General features: G+C 42.2%; 1 protein-coding gene across 1 annotated transcript in view; it reads right to left on the bottom strand.

Moving 5' to 3' along the window:
• Positions 1-6,728, bottom strand: part of pcdh7b (protocadherin 7b) — a 65,119-nt gene extending 58,391 nt beyond the window's left edge. The window contains exon 1 of the mRNA XM_088015398.1: positions 1,839-6,728. Coding sequence (XP_087871524.1) covers positions 1,839-4,916 — 3,078 coding nt within the window. The 5' untranslated portion in view covers positions 4,917-6,728. The remainder of the gene's footprint in view (positions 1-1,838) is intronic.
• Positions 6,729-26,681: the final 19,953 nt, after the last annotated feature.

Here is a 26,681-nt window from a genome sequence, read left to right as displayed (position 1 = left end):
TTAGCTCCCATTTGCCGCCCCTAAACCGTGGCCCCCCGTTCACCGCAGAAGAACATACCAAGAGTCAGTATTCAATTGAAATATATTGCTTCCTATCGCACATTAAATGTCAGACCAACAGTTTCACATTGTGGAGACGGATGATGTTTCCTTGAAGATCACGACGAGCTTTATGTATCTGGGTGTTGCAAGCTGACTTCAGACGCTGTATTCCAACAAATCCAGAGTCCATAAAGGCTCCCCGCAGCTTTAATGTCGAGAATAAATATATAAATATATGCACGGGCATAGTGACACACAATACATGCTGCTGCCGAAGCAGCAAATAGAGTGCCCTTTTAATTATGCAGGAGACATCCGAAAGCAACAGCACTCCTCACACTCTGGGAAGCAGTTCAGTGAATACACCATATTAGAGGCTGTAGCAGACAGAAGAGAGAGAGAGGGGAGAGCCATAAAAAGGGACTGAAATGATTCAAGAGGAGGAATAGTGTAAGGAAGAAGGGAGGAGAGAAGAGTTATAGAGAGATGATAGTGAAGATTAAAAAAGAAACTACAGCCAGATAAAAAAAGCAAGGCAAGAGAGTACCATTGAAAGGGGTGTGATGTGGAGAAAACAACACAAAAGTGAAGAAAAAATAGGCAGGGACACAAATATGCTCTATGCACATCTAGAATAGAGTTAGAGGAGGAAAGTCTACATTAAATATAAAAAATTGAACAAAGCAGAGAAGAGGAAAAAGGAAAAGAGAGAATGACAAAAGGGGCACGTAACACTCCTGAATTCTAAGACTAGCACTGAAACCAAGAAAACGAAAAAAAAAAATCAATAATTCATTAGAGCATAATGTACAAGGATATTGTTCTTTTTCCCAAGAAATGAAAATCAACTTGTTTCATCTGGTTTTAACTTAATTTCTCCTCCGTTTTTGCACCTAACGGTGAAAAATTGCCCAAGGAATGTGGCAAGACTGTGTTCAAAACCGGCTAGAAAATTTTAAAGAGTGGGGAAGTAAGGAGGAAAATGATACCCTGAAGAAAGGTGGTAAGATAAACCTAAGACAGGAAAAGAAACAGGAGGTACACACGCAAAAAGAAGATAAAGGACTGCGGGACACTGAGGTGCACAACGGTGATATAAAATCTGTTCCCTCTGCTTGGTCAGTGAATTGATGCAGACCTCACAGCAAAGAGGAATTTTAATGTGATCTCCTGGCTAGCTTTTCCTACACAGAGTAAACCTGACTCAACCCAATGCAAAAGTGCTTTACAGATGCATGCAGACTATAGCTACCAACTTTCTATTTTCTCCTGCATTCACAAGGAGGAAAAAGAAACCTCGTCACACACCGAGGGCAGGTCAGGGCTCGACATGGTTACGGAAGGGTGGGGGTGTTGCTGTCCCCCTGCCACACTTCTCTTTGGGATAGAATAACTGCAAACCAAGTCCTTATGTGAGCTGTCCACAACACTCAGACACATATTTCTCAAGGTGAATTGTAGTGACGCCCCTGTCAGGAAAGGCGGCTTGGACACATGCTGTGATGAAAGCAAAAAAAGTTGGACATGTTGGGCCAAAGTGAAACAGTATCCCCAACTCGATCTTATCTAATCCTCCTTAGATCTCTTCCCTTTCAATATTACATGTGAATGGCACTCCAAACCAAAACAGATCAATACCACTAACTTGACACACATTAGCTACATAAAGGCAACAAGACTACTGAGACTAGCACTGTCAGGAAGCATTATGGCAGAGAGAACACTAAGAGGAAGAAGCAGAAGACATTTAGGAGTGGTGGAGGGAAACAAAGAAACATTGAGATGCATCTTCTTACCTGTTTGTTGTACTTGTTGATGGTTTGAGTGCTGTAGTCAGAGCAGTGGTCAGATCCAAGGGAAATGTTATCTCCGGTGCCAACGAAGGTGTTGGCAGGGGGCAGGTCCTGAACTGCCTGGTGCTTTTTTCCGGCTGTCGGTGACTGAGGGTGAAGCTGAACAGTTGGGAGCGGCGAACTGGACTTGTAGTGCCGAGCCAGGTCTGGACTTCCCGGCCCACCGTTGACTGAACGGTAGCGTCCCATACCAGGGCTGTCTGACAGCTTCTCATTGACGCCATCGTAGCGCTGTCCATTAGGTTTGGAGGCCTCTACTGTGACGATACTACTATAGAGAGGCTGTTTGGACTTTTGTTTCTTCTTGTCTTTCTTGGGCTTCTTGGATTTGTCGTGCTGCTGAGGTGTAAAAAAGTCCTCATGATCTTTCTTTCCTGCTTCATAGCCATTCTTGTTCTTTGGGTGGCAATAACGGGCCATGACAACAACAAGAATGATGAGAATGACGGTCATGATGCCCGAAACTACTCCAATTACAATGCTTAATCGTTGTTTGCTGAGATCATAGTTGGGGTCACCAGCGATATTGGTGTTCAGGGAGGTACTCAGGCTCTTAGCCACCTGTGCCTCCACAATTGTGGAATTGGAAAGTGTCTCATTAACATACACGTGAACCAGGGTGGTGGTGCTCTGTGAAGGCTGACCACTGTCATTTACTTGGACCACAAGTCTGTGGAGACCATAGTGTTTTGGTTCCAGCTTTGCCATCAATGAGATCACCCCTGTGCCCCCATCAATCTCAAACAGCTTGAAGGGGTTTCCCCCAATGATGCTGTAGTTCAGGTCTGCGTTGATGCCAGTGTCCGTATCAGTGGCCATGACAGTTCTGACAACTGTCCTGATGTTACTGGAGGGGGGGAGGAGGGTGTAGGAGCTGTTTATTGGGAAGGTGACTGTTGGTGCATTGTCGTTTTCATCCATGACGAAGAGTGAGACTGTGGCTGTGGCGGATCTGGGTGGATCACCACCATCCACAGCTTTGACACGGAATGTGTATGTAGTTTTTTGCTCCCGGTCAAAGGAGAGGGTGGAAAAAATAGTCCCAGTTTCATTCTCAATAGAAAAGATCTCCTCCTCCTCCTCAATGAAAAGACCCATCTCTGCATTTTGGCCTTTATCAGCATCGATTACTGTGACCATACCAACAGGGCTGTTGGGGTCAAGATTCTCTTTGACATAGAAGGTGAACACATCCTGCATGAACTTTGGATCGTTGTCATTTTTATCCCCCACAAGAACAACCACAGTAGCAGAACCCTGAAGCGTGTTTATGCCCTTATCTTTAGCTATCACTTTAAATTCATAGCGCTCTGTTTGCTCTCTATCCAAGATGGTGTTTACTCGGATGTCTCCACTGTCTGCATCAATAGAGAAAATCCCATTTACAGATGAATCGAGGGAATATGCTATTTCAGCATTTTTCCCACTGTCAGCATCAACAGCTTTTACTGTTGTCACCCTCTCGCCAGGGGCATTGCTTTCAGGGAAGGATACCTCAACTACATTCTGGCTGAAGATAGGAGGATTGTCGTTAGTGTCACCCACTTTGACGATAAGAGAGTTATTACTTGCCAGACTAGGGCTTCCAGAGTCCACAGCCACTATTACCACATTGTATTCCTGTGTGGCCTCATAGTCCAGTGGTGCAGATGTGTGGAGAAAATACTTTTTTTTATTCTGTTCACCTTCCATCTCACTGGCTGGCTTGAGTTGAAAGGGTACATCTCCTACGACCGTGCAGGTTACTATGCCATTCTCTCCTTGGTCTCTGTCTGACACCTGAACCAAAGCAATGGGTGCATCCACCATCACGTCCTCAGCTACGTTTGCCACTCCGTCTTTTAGGAAAATGCGCCCAATTTTTCGGATTTCAATTGCTGGGACGTTGTCGTTCTCGTCCTTGATATTCAGCACCACTGTTGCCTTATCCATTTTGGGCGGCTGGCCTCGGTCACGAGCCATTACTGTGAACCTCAGTTGGCTAACTTCTTCACGGTCAATGCGGTGCAACACACTTAGCCAGCCAGTGCTCTCATCCAACCTCAGCAGCCTTCTCACAGACTCTGTGGCCGCCCCAAACACATATTCAATTTGACCATTAACCCCAACGTCTGCATCAGCTGCTTTAAGCTGGAGTATCGGCGCACCAGGGGAGCTGTTTTCCGGCAGGTCAGCTTCATACACGTTCTTCTCGAAACGCGGGTTGTTGTCATTAACATCAGTGATCATTACTCTCAGGATGGCCTGGGAGGAACGTGGGGGATCTCCTCCATCCCTAACCCGCAAGGAGAGCTCATAAGAGTCTCTCTGTTCTCTGTCAAGGGCCCCTTTAATGATGAGTTGGGGTTGCTTCTCTCCATCAATAGTGTCAGCAACTTGCAGTTCAAACACACTGCTCCTGCTCGCGCCCTCCTCAAATCTTCTTTTTCCAGAGTAGGAATCCCCAGAAGATCCCAAACGCCTTGAGTTTTCCCCATTGTCCTGAATTAGCTCATATCGCTCTATTCCGTTCCTGCCAAAATCTCTGTCTGTGGCTGTGGGCAGCAGATAAAGGGTTCCAATGGGTCTGTTTTCCTCCACAGACAGTGTCAGGACAGGCGAGGGGAAAGACGGAGTGTTATCATTTATATCTAATATGATGACTTTCCCCTCAAAGAGGTCGACCCAGCTCTGAGCCGGTCCAATCACGGACACCTCGAAATCTATGAAACACTCGTTCTCGTCAAATATCATTTGGCACTGCTGTAATTTCTCACGGTCTATCCGCCTCTCGTTGGTGGTGAGCTCACCTGTTATGTTGTCTATTTTGAAAAATTCCGAGCCGGACTCCAGGGTGAACGTCACCTCGCCGGACCCGGCCACAATGCCCAGGTCGCCTGCTACATTGCCAACTCTGACATCGGCAGGTCCCTCCTCCGCCAAGCGGTACCGGAGCACTTGCTTACTCGCAGCGGGCTGATGCACGAGCTGCAATATGAGCATGCAATAGTACAAACAGTCCACTGCTGCAGTAGTCCCCATTGTTCAGTCCTGCAAAGATGTCCTCGAAAAAATGTTTTAAAAGAGAGAAAAAAAAAAAAAAAAGTCCCAAAATTGATGTTAATTGACAGTCTGCGCATAAAAAGGCAATCTCGTTCTCATTAGGAGCGCAGTCTTTTTTCTTTAGGATGCGTGAGACTTCATCCTCTCGTTTCTGCTGCAGTGGAAAGCAGCAAGTGCACGCAGGGAGGGAAGGTGGTGGGAGGTGGGGGGATCTTTCCTTCTACCTTAATTTATTTATTCTGGGGGAGAAAAATAAAAATAAAAATAAAAATACAGAGACTGTCTTTGCGGGGGGAGACTCCGTGCGCTCCGGACTGTGCCGAAGTGCAATAGTCCCGAGCATCAGCGGAAAGTGAATGCAGTCCGGTCCGCTCACGCTTTTTTTTTTTCTTCTTTTTTTTTTTACTCACAGTTTGTAGAATCTTCTCTCTCTTTTCTTTTTTGATGACGAGGAGGGCTGGGCGAGCTGAACTCTTCCTCCGTCTGTCCTGATGTTATGTCCAAATATATCAGAGGCGCGTAAAAAGGAGATGCCCGCGCAGGTTGCAAACTCATCCCACTGTGCAGGGTTGAGCGCGGAGCTCGTCACCTCTCCTTTATGTCTTGAAGGTAATAGGCAGCAGATTACCTGTCTGGCTTCTTTATTCTGCCTCCTTCCTTCCTTCCTTCCTCCCCTCCAAGTCACTCGCAACAAGCAGAATACTATCACTCTCTCACTCCTCCTTTTCCTCCTCCTTCTCGTCTTCTTTAACGAACCAACTCCAGTCCGCAAAAATAAAAAAAATAGATATTTAAGAAAAAGAAAGAAAGAAAAATCAGGGCTGAGTTCAAAAGAAAATAAAAAAAATAAAGCAGGCAAAGTGAAAAAGTGTATATCCGACGCAGCGTTTAGGTTGAACTCCTCTCAGACGTTCTGCGTGTTCAGCGTGGACTCTCCCACTCACCCTTTCTCTCTCCCTCACCTGCAGACGCGCCGCATGTGTTGGCAGCCCCTATCTGCAGCACTGTGAGAGGGATTCACAAATGATATTGCAGTCCCTCTCTCTCTCTCTCTCTCCCTCCCTCTCTTTCTCTTTCCCCCTCTTCTGCCTCTCCCTCCTTACCTCTCTCTCTTTCTTTGCTGGCAACGCACGTAAACAGGGTCGAAGTTGGTCTTAAACGTCGGGGTCAGATTATGTTTGACCCAAAAAGAAAATGTGTATTAATTATATTCGGTTTTTCTCTTCCACCCCCACCCCTCCCCACACACACACACACACACACACACACTGGAGATGTGCTTACTTCGTTTTCCATTGAGCGATATGACGCAACGTGACTTAAACGTAACATTTTTAATCACATTACACTAATAACGCACTTGTACATGATTGTTAATGTTCCATATAGAAAGCACTGCAATGTGTAAAGACGACTTTTGCACATTCCAAAGATGTATATTAAAGAAATAAATAAAAAAAATTGGCAACAGCAAAGCCACTCTCAGCAGCAGCAGCAGCAGCAGCAGGACAGACAGCGCTGCGCTTCCCCCGGTGGCTACTAGGAATATAAGCCCAGAAATGCGTGTGGTCGCCGGCGACTGCGTGTCTCTTCCCCCTCTTGCATGCGTGATGCTCAGTCCACTCAGCAATCAGGAATCTGACACCGTGGCCGCACATCATATCAATTCATTTACATACAGTGGAAAATGACGTTAAAGTCTTCCTCCGTGTCTGCGGCGCAAACCCACTTTTCCCTGCGATGCAGATACGCGTGTCCCTGTGCAATTCAGGTTACAATTTTGCCCACCATACAAACTCCCCCCCGCCCCCTCTCAACCCCCCTGTTCTTTTAAGATAAAACTACTCAGGTGGAGTCATCACTTTTAACAGCAACCGTGCAGATTTTCCTGTGCAGCTGCAAGTGGAGCGATTGCGAAATAAATAAATAAAAACCGAGATGTCTCTGCGTCTTACTGTGCGTTGAGGACATCCTCAACTTTTCAGTCGGGCAAAAACGGTGCTTCTCCTGCAAGAAGCGCCGTGCAAGTGCCGTGTGTTTGTGTGTGTGTGTGTGTGTGTGAAATTGCGCACAGAGCGAGCGTAATGAGTGAGTGAAGGGATGAGGAGTAGTAAGGTAGAGAGAGAAGGAGGAAAGGGGAGAGAGAGCAGGGAGTCTGTCTCAGCAGCTGCACCTTTCAACTGACGGCAGAATTCCAACAGTGTCTTTATCCTTGCTGACGGGCGCCCTCTATTGACCAAATATAGATTAAAAAAAAAACCAAGCATGGTTTTGGGAGTAGTCTGGGTGGAATCCATCTGCTTGCACTGGCTGAGACTTGCACCTGTTACCCTTTCTCAACGATGAAAATTTAATTTTTGTAAAACAAGAAAAACAACAACAAAAGGACATACATACGTATACAAAAAGTTCAATTTTGTCTTTGCCAGTGGTTTACGTGTGCCGTTGATGTAACTTTGGTGTCCCCGCGGGTTAGTTTTAAGTCAGTGATTTGGTCAGCAGATCAACAGATATAAAATGTTCTTTGGTAAAATGAAAGATGTAAGTATGGTCGCAGGGCAATCCCATAGAGGAAAGATGTGATGGTAGATTAGTGGGAGACTGCAGTATCTCAGCAGAATCAGTCAATTCAGCCAAGCTGCCTTCACTCACTAAAGACAGACATAACTCCATAAAGATTCACAAGCAAGCGCGAAAGATGAATGCTGCATTCGCCACTCATGTTCACGGACATCAGCCTTTTGGCGGTCATTGTCTGCAAAACGTTTCACAGAGAAAGATGCATTTATGGTAATTTTGATGAAGTGCATATGACCCTTGACGAGTAAGATTATCTACACGTTAAAAACATTCTGTTCTTTACAGTTTTGAAATTGAATTCTTTGAAATGACATCTCCGTTTCTGTGAGCTCAACTCCATTATTCAGCATAGCACGAGGACCTGAAAGGTTCAGTTGAAATGAACCGTGAGACTTAGGAGATAGTAAGTGGTTTGGTGACAAAAAAATAAATAAATAAGAAATGCAACCTTACCAAATTGCTACCCAGCTACTCTTGGAAATCTCATTTATGAAACCAGTGGAAGCCAAACTGCATCAAACAGCTACACACAAGAAATAATAACTGCGTACCCCGAGGCTGTTGGAATATGCTGAAACAAAGTGGAAATGAGCATGTAGGTAATTCTGAGGCAGCATTTACAGTCAGGACCATGAAGATCAAGGCTTGAAATCCTTGCTGAAAGTCATTATCGTAGTCGTGGGTAACTTGCTCTCAAGTGGGTGAGTGGTCGGAAATGATGGGAGGGAAAGCACTCGCTGCTGTTTTACACAGACCTCATCAATGACAATGAGGTGTTTTGAAACGAGAGGTCCAAAATAATTGTCAAAAAAAAAAAAACAGTCATACTCCTACGCCTTGTGGAGGTACACTGATTAAAATGAGTTATGATCAGAGTATACTTGTTCTATTTTATATTCTGTTTTGTTGTTTTTCTTTACTCCCTAAAACATGTATTTATTTTTTTTTGAATAAATGTTTAACATCTAATGCAAATCCCAGGTCATGGCTGACATCCAGTATGACTCCAAGCTCATCTTAAAAGGTTTGCGTCTTTTTTTCTCTCTCTTTTTTTTTTTTTGCTTATTTTGCTTGTTCCCCCTGTGGACAGTCTGGGAGCATTAATGAAATGTGGGAAGAGAAAATGAAAAACTGAGATGATTGCACGGTCTGCTGAATTAATGCTTTCCCATTTCATAAACACAACACAAGCAGGGGGATGTCTGCCTGTCCTTATTTACATTTTACACTGGTTAATGCTTATTGTACTGCTGTGACACTGCGCGCAATAGATTTGCAATTATGTTGGCTGTCAACATGAAATTACACCTTTGTTGTCCAGCGATGTGAGGACGGTTGGGATTCAAATGATTGGCTGCATTGCCGAACCACAAAAATAAAACAAACAAACAAAAAAAAAACATACTCCTTATTGTCATTACAAATTTAACCCGTTGATTTGACACAGTTTTGGAGCCATATGAATGCAAAACCACGTTGCTTTGCCACTTGCATGCAGCAAATGTGTTCCTATGGTTTGTCTTTATACGCAAATTTCAATTTGGAGCACCTTAAATTGAGCTGAAGAGTAGCTCATTCAAAGGCAAAATGCTACGCTAATTATCATCTGATGAGATGTTGAACCAGAGCGATCTTTGGACTGAGAAGCGGCCAAGTAAGACTTGCAACGTGTGACGGCGAGCTGTGGTTATCTGTTGGAAAATCGCATCTTCCTGAAGTGACACGGTCCACATTTCAAGGGGTCAAATTGTGAAGGCGGATTTTTTTTTTTTTTTTTTACGTTGTCGTTGGTAAATGCAGCTTTTTTACAACAACTAAAGGCAGCAGTTACTTGATTGTGCTGTTAAACGGCGATATGTGCCTGGAAAATTCATAACGCCACCATGCTGTTTTGGCCAACAGCTGTCTAGCAGCTGAAACCCTAGATTTAAAGCGAGGAAAAAAAGAAAAAAGCTAAGCAGCTCATTAGATTTAGGGTTAGGGCTAATTTTCAAAGAATTTACAGTTTATTGCATTTAATGAATTATCGAACAATGGACTCGGTATCTGCAGATCCCAATTCTCAAACGATTAAACCAGGTAATGGGGACAAAAAAGAAATCCTGATGCACATATCACTGATATATTATTTTTATTTTTTTTTAGGCTTCCATGAGAAACATATCAGTATTTCACTAAAAAAAAACAATGACAACAGCTGGTTTGTGTTATTCCTGTTTGAGTTTTTAAAAGTCGCTGTGCATTTTCCTGAGAGAAAAGTGCTTTGTATTCTTTATACGGTTACCCTTGCTAAACAATTGTAAAAAAAAAAAAAAAAGAAAAAAAAGAAAAAGTAAATAAAAAGAAAGAATGTTAGCAGGAATGTGCATCTTGTCGGTTTGAAGCAGCTTTAGAAATGCAGATGGTCTTGCCTCTACTGTAGCCACACTCTGACACTGTTTGATTGCTAGTTCTCTTTTGTGGCCTTCAAAAACGCTGAAATTGGACATTCAGCAGTGATGTACTCACCACAAGGTTAGCAATTTTATAGTAAAGCATTTCTCTCTGCTCACTGGAGAAGTTTCAGATGGCACTAGTAAAACTGACAGTTCTATTACAGGTGCAGCTTTGAAATACCAAATGCTAGAGTATTTCTAAATTAGGCGGCCATTTTTTTTTTTTCTTTTAGAGGAGAAAGGGAGATGGAGAAGGGCGAGCTTTAGTTTCACAAAAGCTGATATTTCCAAAATGAATCGGTTAACCTTATGCTAATCTCACTGAATTTGTATCACGAGAAAATAGTTTTTATATATTTTTAGTCTTTTCTGTGAGCCTGTGAAATTTGGTGTTTTAAAAAGGGTTTTTTTTTGGAAACTGAAGAACATTTTCTCTTTTATTGCAATACAGTTTTTGACAGTGTGTTCAGGAGTCATTCAGTTGCTTGATGGGTTTTCAGTATTTCGTCCTTGTATCCGAGAACTTATTCAGTTGACGCAACTTGCGACACATTTGAAAATGAAAAAAAAAAACAAAACACCTCACTGGTTACAGATACGAACTCCCGCACCTTGGCATTCAGACTGTTCCGACAAACATTTGTAAGATAAAGGGTCACTCAGGAGCTAATTGATGCCACTGTGATTGGTTCCCAATACTCCCGTAAGGGGAGTTGTGAAATTTCAGCACTGCTAAATATTCCACAATTAACTCCTGGTGGGTTTTATATGATCGGGAATGATAAGTATAGCTTGGTGTGTTGTACAGCTTGCCGCCACTAGACTTTTGAGTTCTCTAAGGTGACGAATCTTGCCTCTTTGTTTTGAACCCAGTGGAGGATATACGTCAGGGTGTTTTCCAGTTATCAAAAAAAAAGCAGCGTTTGTCTGTCTACATTACAGCCGGTGTACAATTTAGGCCAGTTTCATGCTCCTCACTGTGGAACAGTTTGGAGATGTAACCTTCAATTCCAAAATGAATGCACGCTGGAGCAAAAACCATGGCTCCAGAAAGAGATGGATGAACCTGAACATGCCCATATTTATATAAGAAGCGTAAATGTAAATAATCTACTGATGATTTCCTGTTTGAGAACTGTACCAAATGTTTTGCGTGAGCCGATGCTGCTGCAGTAGAAGCTTCGCCATAAATGCCGGAAATGCGACATATTTTCACACGCATAAGGAGAAATGAACACAACAACAATGTAGACTTACGTGAAGAGTTTGCCTTCATCCTTAATCTCTATTATGCCTTTATTTTCCTTTCCACATTTGTCCCTTCCTGTGTGGGTGCAAGCACTTTTTTTTTTCACGCTGTTTGCACTCGTGTAGGTTTTCCCCCCCTTGTTGACGAGGATGTGGGATTGTCACTTGCTGATTGTGCACGTGTACACCGACTGCACGGCTTAAGGGAGGCAAATAGACACGCATCTGTCAAGAATTTGCACAAAAAAAAAAAGAAAGAAAAGTAGTCAAGCTGCAGGCCAGGCCACTCTTAGGTGACTCTTTGTTGTGCCGCTCAAGTGGTAACACGTTACAGCATCTTCTCCTCTGAACGCCAGAGTGAAACATCAACAAGGTGTGACTCAACAGCACCGCAGAGCAAAGTCCAGCTCAGTGGCGGTGTAGCTCGGCGAGCCTTTTTCACTCCCAACTCCCTCTGGCAAGTTGCTATTTTGAGACTCCGAATGCCTTGTTCTGCCGTCTCCCTCTGGGCTTTGTGAGAAACGCTGAAGCGATCGCAACACAATAGGCTTGGTTCAGAACATTTCAATACAGATCATTGAGATTGGCACCGAGGGTAAACGGGACCGTGTTTTTGATATCGAGAAAGTGACAGCTTGTCTTGTCGCTGTTCTTTAAAAAGAAAAAAAGTCAAAATAAAGTCCAGGGAGAACATTTGAGATTCGCGAGTTATATTGCTACAATTTTTCACACCATGAAAGCTACAGCTTGTTGGTTTGCATCAGCATATCTCTGAGTAAACTCTGAATTTGAAGGTGTCTCTTGCCAAACAAACAAACAAAAAAAAAGGTGTCAAAAATCACACTGCAAAGAACAGACTGAGGATAGTGTACAAAAAAAAAAAAATTGGAAATGAAGGTTAATAAATGAAATTTAACACTTGAGTGATAAACTGATTTTGACATGTTCTCTCAGAGTGATTGCGGACAGAAACTGGTAGCTTCAGGCTAAATGTGTTTTTTTTTTTCCTTTGGTTAATACGCTAACATTTTCTGTGGCTGTTAGCAGATTGTGTTTATCCCTGCAGAATCTGCTCATGCAAAAAATTGTTGCAAGAAAGGAAAGTAACAGTTTCACACCGTCTGTTTTGATTGAGACCAAAACGGATACCAGTTTCTCTCTCATTTGCAGTCCGTGATCTCACATTTACTGAGAAATTAAAAAGTTAATAGTTGTGCTCTGCCAAAGATTGATTGATTGATTGATTTTATGTATAATGAATGCAAACTTAGGGAGAAGTAAAGTAGACAATGGAGTGGTAGGGATGTGTTTTTGCTGAGCGTTGAGTCAGCTCCTTCACCGACTGAAACACATTCATCCTGAACTTTTAAAGTCAGCTGACTTTATTCAGAATGCATTTTGGTTTCGTGAGCTGAAGACGAGAGATTCTGAAATTCTCTCAGTTCCTTCTGCTGCCATGGTTTTAGAACTGGAGAACCATTGGCATGTGATAATTGCACCGCTTTGGTTCCTCTTGTTTTAAGGCAACTGCAGCAGCTCCTCAGCACTTGAATTAATTTGCGCGGTCTCGACGGGTGATTTTCAAGGTTTGCTTATTTTTCTTTGATGTGGACCATCAGTCATCTCAATCATCTTGATTACCTCAGTCACCGTAATCACCGTGACAACTAAACCGATGTAATAGAATATAAACATAAACTTACGATACACAAAGAAAATAAAACGTACCTCGCTGCTTTCACCGGGGAACACTAAGTGTTGATAGTGCCAAGCGCATCTCTGCCAGTTTGTTCAAGTCTTTCAATGATTTGCCAGCTTTTGTAGGGCCTGCCCTCATTAGCTACGGCAGCCCGTGAGGTACATAACAAAAAACACAAAACTTTACAAAGTGCACATACAATTAAACAAAACAAAATACACACCAACAGTGCTAATCAAAACAGACAAATATTAAACAATCTGCAACATCCTTAATGTAGAAAATTCACTTCAAATAATTTACAATAGTCTACAAATCTGAATAATTTAGGCAGCTTAATTTAAATGGCTCATTATCCATTACAGCAACACCTCCTAATGTCTTTTTAGCATGTCTTCTTTATTCAGCAGACAGACTTCTTGTTGATCATTATTGTGTTATCGATTGCAAACTCATAAGGAAACCACTGAACATATCAGCCTTTTCAAAATGATTACATCACTATAGGCTAACTTATTAATTTAAGGTAAGACATTGGAAGACCAACAAGTAACGTTTCCACTAGCAAAAAATAAAATATACAAATTAAAATACCAAGATTATTTTCAGTTTGTAAATAGGGACACTGACCCCACCCAAGGGGCAATACGCCATACCTTCAGAATCGAACTTCAGTTGAACTGCCGCAGTGCTATATCAGCGACCTGAAACGGGGCAATAGTTTGATATTTAAGATGATAACTTGAGTTAGATTTGCATAGTAATGCAAATGACAGAGCCAAGGAAATCCAAACTTTAGACGCCGGAATCACTTCTTTGAAACTTCTTTTTGTGTGTGTGCGTGCGTGTGCGTGTGTGTGTGTGTGTGTGTGTGTGTGTAGAAAAAAGTCAGCGGTTGTTTAATGAGCCAGCAGACTTTCGTTTTGATTATTTTCATGCAATCAATAGCTTGTAACAGTTTCTTTCCAAACTCCTTGTTCGCTAATGTTAGCATGCTAAGAGACCATTATTATTAGCTATATAGGACGTAATTTGTATAAAATATTAAAATAAATTGTCATGGACATTGGGTAGCCTGTCCCTTGCTCTATGCTGTGCTTCACACAGAGCGTCTAGATCTTCCACAACTGAGAAAACATTGCTTTCTGGAGGGAGGGACTCTTGAAACTTTAAATTTCACCCTATCGCTCTGTTTTGCCTCAAACAATCTTGAACAAAAACAAAAAAAAGATCAGGTGATCAAAAAAATATTACATTCACATAGAGTGCAACATCCTTTTCCCTTTCTGACATTTGTGATTTGCTTAGTTCCTTCCTCATTACTTTAATTTCCGCTGAAGTGTTTCCCATTGTTTCCTAACTCTTCAAAGGTCTGAGCTCTGACGAGTCCTGGCACCACTTCAGTCCAGTCAGTAGAAGGGGGGCAGATACATTGTGTAGGCATTACTCACCCCCACACAGACAGTCAGTCACCCAGTCACAACTTAATCACTGACACCACTGACACAAGGGACACATTGCTTTACCAAGGCCCCTCAAACTTCAAAAGGGGATTTTCTCAAAGCAGCCATTCACAGGCCTTCTTTCAGCGACACGAAGGTCGATGCAGCCGCTGTGGACGGATTGATTAGAAGAAAATTTGTTTTGAGGCAACTCATATTTTCATAATTCCAGTGTCTGCCCTCTATAGTCCTCATTTCAATGGACTCCGCACTTGTCAAAGGAGAAGAAGCCTTGTAAATCTGGTGCTAAGATGGAAAGTTGAGCACAATGGCCCTTCTAATTCTGAGCCACTGAAACAGACTCTTCATAACTAAAGGGACGAAAAAAAAAGTCTAGATCACGCAACAGTAGCCACGCTATTAAAATGTGGCGAGGAAATAATAGGGATGAATTACTCCTCCCTTTTCTGCGACCTAAAATTGCACAGCGTACTAAATCTTCCCCCTGTGTCAGTGGCAGTCTGCTATTTGCATGAATTAAAGTGAAAATAGAGGCTCTGTTTAGTGACACTCATTCTGTGTGAGACTGGTTAGCCACAGATTGTGTCCCCGCCGACTCTGCCACTCTCCCTTGGCAAATCTTCACATAATCCCCATGCATATCATTCTCACGTTGACATATGGTGGTGGAAGGATCATGATGTGGATTTCTTTAGAGGGTAGACTCAAAGTTTGTTAGTTTGAAAAAAAAAAAAAAAGACACGCAGTCTTTATTCAGACTTCTTGTTGACACTCATCATTATCATACCCATGTTCTCAATGGAACATCGTACCATTGAGAACAATGTTCCCATCAGTACGATGTTCCAATCGTACCAATGATTGTACCATCATTGGTACGATTGATGTACCAATGATGGTACATCAGTCGTACCATCATTTTCATGGTTGCCCTGGCAATCATGAAGGATGAAATGCAAGATGCTACAGAAGATTTGTTCCATTATCTTGACATAGTAAATTGTTCGATGCCAGCAGTTGTCTGCTTTTTGCACATGTTGAAGTAGGGCTGCCAACATTCGTCATGGTAATAAGTGATCAACAAAATAAAAATCTATTACCATCAGTATATTTTTATTATGTTTATTTTTTTTAACTCTCTCAGCTTTCTACTAAAGGCATCTGCACAACCGTTACCAAACAAACGTAGCAGATGTAGCGTCTGATTGCTCCCTCCGTAGCCAGGTTACGGTTTTTCCAAGAGTTTCCAAAGGTCTAATTCATCTAAACTATGGCAAGTAAATCAAGTTGGGCTACGATGAGAAGAGGTTGGACGGCTACGCAGAAGCAGCAGTCAATGATGAGCAGCTGAGGAGACCAAACCAGGGATTTCGGTGAAATTTATTCTTGCTTTTGCAATCTGAAGATGGACAAGTTGTCTGTCTGCTACTTTTTTTGCCCCGTTTCCTCTCCCATACATTTCACCGACTAACTGAAAAGTTGATTTAAAGAAATAGTCACATTTAAAAAGGTAGTGGCAGCCCAACAACACAGTGAAATTTGGGCGTCTCTTCAGTGGCACTTGTTTCTTTTGTCTCGTTAGCGTCCCTCTCACCCCTTCTGAACGCTTTCAATCCCCCGTATTGAAACGCGGCGGTGCTAGCAGCCTACTGTGTCGATGCATTTCTTCAGCACAGAGAGAGAGTGCGAGTTGGTCAGTCGACGAGGGGACGAATGGAGTCAAAATTCTTAGAAGAAAAAATCTTAAAATAAAACTTCGCTCACCATTCTGGTATGGTAAATCTTGCTCCTGTGCCAGTGGCAGCTTGCTATTTGCATGCATTAAAGTAAAAATAGAGGTTCCATTTAGTGACACGGTTTGTGTCGGACCGGATAGTCAAATATTGCGTCCCCCGACAACCACCACTCTCACGCCCTCCCTCAGCCTCAGTAGCCTTGTGGAAAAAGTGAGGCGAGGGGCGCCAGTCATTTCCAATGCATGGTTACTTCCTGAGCGCCACTAGCTCTTGTTTATATGTATGTGCGAGTGAGAGCGGCGGCTGTTTGCCTGTCTGTCTGGTCCGCCTGTGTGTTTATCTGTTTATGAACAGCGTCTGAGTGCCTGTGTGCACCGTCCCACTGTTTCGGCAGGAAAAAAAAAAAAAATGATAAGACACCTGCTTGCTGATTCGGAGTTGGCTGTCAAAAACAGGAATGAAGCTGGTGGTGGGAGGGAGAAGAAGGGGAGGAGGGAAAAAAAAAAAAAAAAAAGATTCCACCACGGCAGCCCTGAGATATATCTATTCTAGCTCCCTGTTTCCCTCAAGCTGCTGGTAGGAGACTTCAAAATGGCTTCTCTCCCTGCCACAGAGTGGGCTCTGTCCTGTCAAAATGTCTTTGAATGGAAAACAAAGACTGAAAAGTTTCCTCCCTACTCTCTTCCCCGTTGTTTTCTTTTCCTTTTTTTTTCTCTCCCTCTGCCTCCTTCGCTCTTACTCCGCTTCCCCCTCCTTTCCTCTTCCTCTCCATCCATCCCTCAACGCTCCCAGAAAGGGCATCTCAACCTCACTGGCGAGGCTCTCAATGAATGCTGCCTTTACTGTGAGAAAAACCTCTCTCCTCCTCTCGCTCTCTGACTGGAGCTCTGCCAGAGCTCTTTGTCTCAGTGAGGTATCTGCCAGTCACTCAGAAGTCCATTCTTCACTAAAACATGATGTCTACCTCTTGGGCCCTGTCTGTCGAACAATTCCAGTGTTGGTACCGTTGTCAGGATCGATTTTGATCCGTGCAGAGGAACACAAGGGGAGTTACACTAATCAATGGAGGTCGTTGAAGAAGGGGGCATTACAGTGTTTTGAAGCCGCAATCAATGGTCAAAAGCTCTGGGAAATCTAAATATTTCAGCAAATAATTGTGTGGACGTTGTCAAGCTAATGTTAAGTTTCCATAGAGGAGTAAAGCGTGGCCCCTCCCTAACTTGTTGCTGTGCAGCTGAATGAAAGCTCCCAAACTTAACTGAATGCACTGGCTCTGTTTGCAAATTGATTTATTTTAAAATATTGCTATTGCTCTGCAAAGCACTGAATGGTCCTTGGCCAAAATATATCAAATATATATGAAAATATATATGTCAAATTTGAACTTTCCAGATCATGGACTTAACCCAGTATGCCACGGACCAGAACTAAAGCAGGGGGGTGGGAGGATAGCATTTAGTTTTTATGCTCGTTAGCTGTAGGACAGACTGGAAACGGGAAAAACCTGAGACGTGGAGAAGCTTTTGGCTTCAACAAATCGGAGTTGAACATGTTATTGTTTACTGGAGTTTTGGATCAAAGAGTTTCAGTAATAAACTGTTCGCCTCACTCATCACTGATGAATGGTTGAACTGAGATCGAAGATGAAATATGCAACTAGTCACTTTGTATGCATTGCTTTCAAAGCTTGAAGGTTTTTTTTTTTTTCTTCTTTTATCTTTAATCTTTTATTAAGCATTTCAGATTGCCTTGAGTATGAAGGGGGCGGGGGGCATATAAATAAACTTGACTCATCTATAGTTTTTCACTACATTCAAGAAAAAGCATTACAAAAAACTTTATTGGTAACCAAAACACTTGACGGTCATGGAGGAGATCACCCATCACTTTTTATAGAAAACAGTTCTGAGGTCAGAGTTGGTAAGCAACTCTGCAGGCTAGCTACTCAACCAGCTGTGTTAGCAGCTTTTTATACTCAAGTATTTTATAAGAAGCAAAATGTCAGAAATAGGGGACACTATTTCAAGTTATCTTGTCCCATATTGTACAGCACATTATGGTTCCCCACTGTGGGACAGTAAAGGATGTTTCCATTGTCTTTTATGAGTACAATGCACATAGTCGGATATAGTGACCTGGTTGGGAACATAAGAATTGTGGAGAAGAATACTATAAATCAGTGGCCCTTAAATCCAGGTCTCGAGGGTTGGTGTCCTGCAACTTCTAGGTGTTTCCATTGCTCAACACACCCGAGTCAAATAATGAGGTGATTATAGCAAGACTCTGGAGAACTTCACTGCCTACTGAGGAGGTAATTCAGCAATTTGATTCAGGAGTGTTGAGTCAGAGATGCATCTAAAAACGACCGGTCATCGTAGCCTGGATTTGAGGACTCGGAGGTGTTACAGTAAAATTAATCAAAAGAATAATTCAGATTTTATTTATTTATTTATTTATTTATTTATTTATTTATTTTACGGGGATTGTATGCAGCAGCTCTGAGAAAATATTGGCAGCTGCCACAACCACCTTCGGAGAACCAGGAAGAGGTACTGATGGAGGATTCAAGTTAATAAACAAAATATGATTTACTTCATTTTTTTTTTTTTAGACTTCAACCATCTTAAAAAAAAAAAATGCTCCAAACTTAAAACATTATTACTGGCTGAAGCCAAGCCAAGATTATGGGACAATAAGATGATGATCAATAGCAGATGAGGTCACTGCCCATCAGTCAGCACAACAGATCCATTGATTAGTAGGTAAGAGTAGATCCCATAAACTGATCAACTGTAAGCTAGTCAATAGGATTAGTTTTTTTTTTTTTTTTGTTTTTTGCTTGACCATCTGTTACAATTACTAACATTCTTGACATTTACAAAAGAAGGAACAAATCACTTTGATTCATAAAAAACTATAAAAGATCACAGTTGAATGATGGAATGTGTCTTAATATATTATTTTCTTTTAGCTGTCATATCAACATGTCAGGCATTAGAGCGGAATCGGCGGTGGCTGCGTTGGTCTAATTTCATGACAAATACGAACTGTACCGCGTTTAACTTCAGTTGCAGCAGATCCTTCAGTTGGAAATAATGATCATTCAATTCGTAAGACGGACATTAAGTCTATCTGACTAAATTTGCTCCCCGTGGCATCTCACATTTAAGGCTTGTATCATAATTCTCCCGTGACACCATCTGCAAAGCCGTCCTGCCCGTGCTCAGCCCATTATTTCGAGCGGCTCCATCACCTGTGGCCAAAAGGAACTGGCCTAATGGCGATTTTTGTTAGATAATTGGTTATCTTGACATTTCAAACCGGCTCCATAATTTGTTCGTCTCTATTGTGAGTGGCTCTTTAATTAGAGCAGGCCTGTGCTGAGCTCATCATTCCAAGGAAGGATTTCGGGTCACCGGAAAATTACACAGTTGGCATCCTTTTCAAGACGTGTTCATTAAAAAAAAAAAAAAAAAGTCAGTTCCGCCTTACAGAGCTAGCATCATCTCGCGAGCTTAACCGTGACGACTTGCCATGGAAAGCAAACTGACAAGTAAAGATGGAGAGATGTGTGCATTTGCAAAAAAACAACAACAAACAAATAAATAAATAAAAAAATTCAGGAAATGTGCTTCTCATCTCGCAGCTGTGATGTGTGGCCCGACACTGGTGAGAAAAAGGTAAGATCCGTATTTGCCGAGTTAACGCCAAAGATATAAAAGGAGTAAATGTCCTTGTGAGAGTCTTCACCTGAGTGAACCCTCACACTAAGCCTTCAATCTCTCCACAACGCTCATCTCAGCAATAATTCACTCTGTATCCTCAGAAATGGAAAATATTGATTTCTTTGACTAACACCCCAAAACCGTCATACAGGCTTGTCGCTAATATTGCACCTGAAGTAAAAAAAAAAAAAAGAAAAAAAAAGAAAAAGAAAAATAGCGTCACCTGTCCCCAAGTCAAAAATCACAGCGTGCCTTCTGCTGGGGCTGGTAGCTCGTCCAACTACAGCCATCACAGCTAACAAGGAGGTGAGTTCTTGATGCGTTCGTTCGAGAGGCTAACGTTGACAGATGACGTTTGTTTGCGGCATCCTTCACATCCGATTTGTAGGGAGGCGGGCGGGCATCGTAACGCGAGTTGGGTTCGGGGGGTTGAGAGGAGGCGGCGGAAGCGTCGAGCAGGAGAGTCAAAAATGCACAACCTGCTCTGGTCGTGGGAATCCCACGGTGCTTGTCCTTTAACGAACACGCTCTTCACCACGGTTGAACAGCTGCCGTCTCATCAAACACGAAACGAGACCCTGTTGTTTTGTGGCGTTCCCGTCTGTGAAATTTAAAATAAGTCTGAATTTGAGAGTGCATTTCCACTTAACCTGGTGAGGATTGCAAAGAAAACAACATTTAAGCGGAATTAAAATGACCAGACAAAGTTAAAATGAATGAAATGTAACGTAGGGGAATCGTCCTATGAAGCCATAGTGTTGTTAAAATAACATTTATGTTTGTGCTGCTTTAATATGCTGGATTTGTTTTCTGCAAACTGACTCATATAATCAAAATTTTTGTTTTTTTAATTACAAGGAGCTTATTACTGTTTTTTTTTCCCCCTGAATTGCTTTGGTGTGTTTCTCTGATCAAATCAGTGAGCACAGGCGGTCAGTTAAACCTCTACAACTATGATTTCTGATCATCGTAGTATCAGTTTCTCATTTCTTCCAACAAATTGCACATTGTTCAGGACTTGCATCAACTGCCATCACATTATTCCCTGTTGTTTTTTGACATTATAATGTGCTTGTATCATGTCAGTCATAAGGAACTGCACTAATTGGCATTCCCCCTAAAACTAATTATCCTCATTTCGGTGTTTGATTCGTTCGTTTGATTCATCGTTACATTTGTAACGATCGAATGTGACGATACAAATGTAATGTCTGTCAATTGTATGTACACACTGCTTTTACATTTATCATTTTTCATCATTCTGTCCAAAAAGTTTATTATTGCTTTATTAGTGAATGTACGATTATGTCTCACAGCATAGTTTGTCGAGTAACGGTAACATTTGTCCCACAAACCAAAGCGTGCGCTCATCCATCTGTGCACATATATCTTACTGAGCGAACAATTATTTCTGGCGCGTGCATTTAAAATCTCGCGCGCGCGCGCGCGCTCTCTCAATAGTGTTCTGGCATGCGCTCAACTCTGACAACTCTTGCTTCGCCAGACACCTGTCAAACCTGAGACGTCTGCTCTCGGCATACCGCGCGCTGCTTTTTGAGAGCACGGAAAACACTCGCGCTCTCAGACGGAGCTCAGAGCGGGAAGCTCGGCTCCGGCTAAACTCGAGATTGAGGCATAATCGAACAAACCCCCGGGGCCGTGTGGGCCCCATGGGGAGACTGTTTACTGGGCCACACAGAAGAGTCATATCTTGGTGAAGCAGAAATTATACTTTTGTACGTTAACACATGTTGATGGTGTCAAGCAAATGGAAGAACAACGGGACTGTGATCGGGGGATAAACATATAAAGTCCATCTCAGTCCATCTGCAGCACGTTGCTCCTGCTCTCTCTACATTGGAGCAGTGGCGCGTATTTGTGACGTCACTAATATTAACTTTTTCTGGCGGTCTGAAATGTCAAGATCCTTTTTATGTCATTAAGAAATAGCATTCCTTTTTGTGTTTCCTCGAAGCTTAGAAGTGAGAAATATTAGAATGAAACTTCTCTAGATATTTAAGTGCTGATTTATTTCCTGTCGTGGCCAATTACCAGTTCCTCGTATAATTCAGAGTTATTGGTAGACCGCTGTCTGCACCGACATACTGCTGTACAGTAACTACTGAGTAAAACGTCTTCTTCCAGGCCTTTGTTCAGCTGTACAGCAGTTTCCATCTAATGAGCCAGCGATACAGTGATGTGAACATGTGCACCATTAAATGTTACATTTCTGCTTTTATGATAGCAGAAAAGAAGTGAATGGAAATGTCAGATTTTCAAATTATGCTTTTAATTTTTTTTAAATGAAAAAACGAATCCAAGTCAACCTGACAGTCAACGAAGAAATCGCCTCCCTGGTCAAATCATGAACAAACTGGTTAACCACATTTGTTAAATTTCACTAACCACACCTGATTACTGCTCCATCGCTAGAGTGAAGAAATCCCTTATACACAACCTGTGTGACTAGAAGATATTTAAAAGTAACAAATCGCCCTCCAATTTAAAGACATTATAAATAGATGAGAACTTTTCTCCCTTTTATTTTTTTTTTTACTTGCAAAATGCTCAAAAAATACACCTTGGAATAAGGCTTTAGCATAAAAATGTGGAAAAGGTGAAGCGCTGTGAATACTTCCCTGTTGCTGTTGTGCTGTAAACTTAAGAGCAATTTAGAAATAACAATTAGCCTAGCAGTCATGTTAAGACTGTGTAAGAAAACCCATGCATGCATGCAAAGTGTCTGCTAACTCCATACAGAAACACCCAGGCTAAGATTCAAAACCATGGCACTAAGTACTTATTATATCTCTGTCTAGTATCATTTGTCAGAGGTAAATATTGGGAAAAGACTCTAAAGAAGTTTTTGGTTTGAAGTGATAGGAGCTTTGTCGCTGATTCAGATTTGAAAGGAACACATTGCAGACCTCTGGCAAGTATCTGCAAACCACATCGCCATTTCTGAGATCGGAGTTAATAATACAAGGTGATGGGAATTTGGTTTCGCCTCTGCCCTTTTCTAATGAGGCATCGGAAAGCTGAGCTTTGTTTCATCAAAGTGAAGACACTAACAGCATAATCTACTGCAGGTTAAAGACAAAACCTCTCGACAGAACCCTGCTAAAAAAAAAAGGCAACCCTGTATGGATATCTCTCTCTCTCTCTCTCTCTCTCTCTCTCTCTCTCTCTCTCTCGATTTCACAGCATCGCAGTTTCTCACTTTTTACCCCACTCAAATCACTCAACTTCTCTGAGGTTACTGCATCATCCCCAAGCCTGCACACTCTCTCTTATCTGTCCCCTGCTCCCTGGCCTTTGATACACCCCTCTAACATCCAGCAGTTCCCCAGAAGTGCAATCTGTTGTCCGGTGGTATTGATCAGGCACACAAGGTTTTGATTAGCACACTTGGCTGGATAACGGGAGCCTCAACTACATGATTGTCCCCCACCACTGCAGAGACTTGTTCCTCGATTGGCCTGGGAGTACTTCACTTTATTGGGAGTTTGATTGGATGTATCATGAGCCACCCACCCACCAAGACGCTGGTGTTTTCTTAGTTTGACCAAGTTCCTTTTTTCTAGGTCTTGTCAGATGAAAATAAGACGAATGTGCAACCCAGAATTGGGCACCGAGGAGTCGGTTGTGGAGCACAGCCGCATCCGCGGATCTGAGCTTTCCTCCACAAGAATTGCTTTTCCCCAGGTCACTTCAAAAACTGCCTTTTGGTAGAAACTTTGTAGCTAATCGAAACAACTTCTTTTCCCACACCCAGAATATTCATAATGAAGACGGACACATTGATTTGCTTGGTGTTATTTCACATCCTGTTTATATTGAAGTTACAAACAAATACGAAAAGTTCCTCCTAAAATTAGATACATTTTAAAAATGTGGAAATTCCCGCTAATATATATTTTTGTGTTAATGTAAAAGCTTTTAACTGAATGGCATCCTAAACAGGGTATTATGTAAAATCAGTTTTTGTTTTTTTTTTAGCTTTCTGTCATGTTACAATGTTATTCCCTCATCAAAAACACACCTGGAGTGTTACTTTAATTCTTTCATGTTGGAGGAATCCTTAAATCTCCCCTGGCAGCTATTCGGGGGTGACTGTTTGCTCTCACAAAACGCCACCTATTTCCACAGAGTTCCTCCTTAGGCAGTCGAGGATCTGTCTCAGAGCACCTCTACCCCTCGCTTTCCCCAAGCAGCTCCTACAGACTAGCGGCAGCAGCAACTAACAAACACCTGGTGGAAGTGGGAATCTGTTGCACTCTTCATACAAATTACTTCTCAGTCCAATGCGCCAAAGAATGGTTGTAAATTGTTGTAATGAGGTTCTGAGGGTGGAGCGTCAGAAAGACCAGGAGCTTCTTAAAGGGACAAAAGCCAATTTCAAGGCATCATTGTTTCTACAAAAAAAAAACAAAAAAAAAAAACTAATATTGTGAAAGATATAAAGAATTATGTTTCTTAAAGAGCACTACGCTACCTAATCTTTAATAACAAACACACATACCTGTGGAAAACATCACAGTGGTTCCCACTGAACAAGAAAACAAGTAAGTCGAGCCTTTCAAGTTCTGTGATGAATTTCAGTAAAGAAAATCCTCTAAACAAAAGACATGAACACGACCTGAAGGTGAAGTGGATGTTCAATCAAGAACACGTCCGACTTTTTTTTTTTTTTCCATTTGTGGAAGAATGGAGGAGACAAGGGCTCACCGTTGGGCGTTCAGGCATTCTGACATTGCGGCCAAAGAGCAAGGCCACCCATTGGCCTATTCAATCGCCAAGCAATTAGGTCTTGGCTGTCAAGGTTTAATACCTACAGTTAAGGCTACTATTGTGTGCCGGCTAATGCTATTTCAGGCTTTCACTCACTTTGGAGCTTTCATTAAATCCTAAAGAATGCTGAGGCTATTCTCACAGAAGCTTAAGTTAAAAGCACCTTTTTTTAAAATATATTTCCTTAACTCTCAGAGCCGACTCCCTGCGTTTCTCCATCTGCATACTCATGCCAGGACACAATACCTTGAATAAAGCAATTTGCAAAGCAAAAGGAAAAAAAAAAAAGAGAGAGATGATTTTTAACATATGACTTCTGCTGTTTTTGACCTTTCCGAGTTGCTGCCGGTCAGGTGCTTTAGTAGGTCACCAGTTTCTCACCGTTTTAAAGTTTAACCCCGCATCTTTGAGAAAGCCTCCGACTTGGGTTCTCCGTGTGACTTGCCAACTTTCTCCCAGAGAAGTCATAAGAGAGTCGGTGTTGTGATCCATGTTTCATTTGAAAGGTTTCCACAGACGTTTCACGGTCATCTGACTCCATACTTCCCTCTTTGTGTTCCGGTCGGGATCATCGTAAACAGTCCCCCCTATTGTGAGAGGGGGAAACGTATCAAGCAAAAAGGCAGGGGATGAACGTGGGCGCATTCCTTTAGTCGTGTTCATTAGGCGCACACTCGCTGCGATGCATGCTGGGGGGATGTTGGCAACGTTTGGCCAACCACTCAAGCGCTGAGCGCGTCAACAGATGTAGTGTAGCCTCTCCAAACAGAGGGGATCTGACATGCTCAAACTTGGCCAGGAGTCTGGGGAGCTGTTGATGGAGTTGGAGGGAAATACAAGGATAGAAAAAAAAAACAAAAACAAAACGTAAGCGACCAAGAGCCTGTGAGGAAGAGTACGGCTGGAAGATAAAGAGAGACAAACAAAAGAGGGGCTGGGGTGGGAGGTTGGTAAAGAAGAGTTGGTCCCCAGAGGGATCACTCTTGGTGTCTCACTCCACTGGTCCTTCTAATGTGTGACGCTCAGGAGATTGACAGACTGTGTAAAACTCAGCCCACAGGAGAAAACAACAACAACACAAGTCAGACACATGAAAACGGGGCGAGTCGGCTGGGCGATGCTGAAAAGAGACTGCTGCGGGGGAGTTGAATGGACAGCAGCAATGGTTAATGTAACCTTCACACATCTCGGGAAGGTTTGCCGAGCATGTTGGCTCCCGCTTTAGGCTCATGCCGTTTCATTCTTCTGGGTCTGGGAGTTGGCCTGTGTGCCTCTCAGCTCCTCTTCCTTTTTCTTGGGAGTCACAAAGTGTTCCCTTTTTAGGCTCTTCAAAATAAAATAAACAAAAAACAGATGGTAAGATGCCAAACACACTGCTCACAAAAGGATCTTTTTCTTTGCATTTTGAAAAAAAAAAAAAAAAAATATATATATATATATATATATATTTATATATACAGTATATATATCCCTGCTTCTTTTAATAAACAGAAAAGTATAGGGAACAAGCCTATGGCATGACTTTATTGTGCGTTGCATTGTGCTCTGTACGCAACACCACCCAGTTCACAACGTAGCTTTGCATCCCATGTGTCATTCTCCATACCAAAATGTCTCGTATACACAAAATCTCTGTCACATTAAAAAGGTAAAATATTGACAATGGATATTTAGAGCTTGAACCAGATGTCTATCTCTGCCAAAATTAGTGAAAATTTCAGGGGGAACCCCCCCCCCCCAGTTCAACAAAAAACAAAACCTGTTTACCATTACATGTACTAAATTACAAAAAGGCTGTCTATCTAAAAAAAAAAAAAAAAAAAAAAAATCGCAAATTTGTGTTTTGCAAAATCTTGCCTCAACACATGTAAATTCACTGTCTTGAAAAGGAGAGGAAAATGGAAGCTCCTCTGAGGTGCTTTAACAAATCAAAGATGGTTGTGAGCTTTCAGAATTCAATTTGCAACACTTTAGGGAGCCCAAATGAAAGTGTCACTTGTCCGGTCGTTGTAAAGGCCTCTGCTTGAAGCCAGAAGCTAAACTTATTAAAAGTGAGGAGAAATGCCG

Source organism: Poecilia mexicana, unplaced genomic scaffold (assembly GCF_051168715.1).
Source record: "Poecilia mexicana isolate PSO_F unplaced genomic scaffold, ASM5116871v1 scaffold_18, whole genome shotgun sequence".
Lineage (NCBI taxonomy): Eukaryota > Metazoa > Chordata > Actinopteri > Cyprinodontiformes > Poeciliidae > Poecilia > Poecilia mexicana.
Note: the sequence above shows the minus strand (reverse complement) of the source record. Positions and strands in the feature narration are given on the sequence as shown.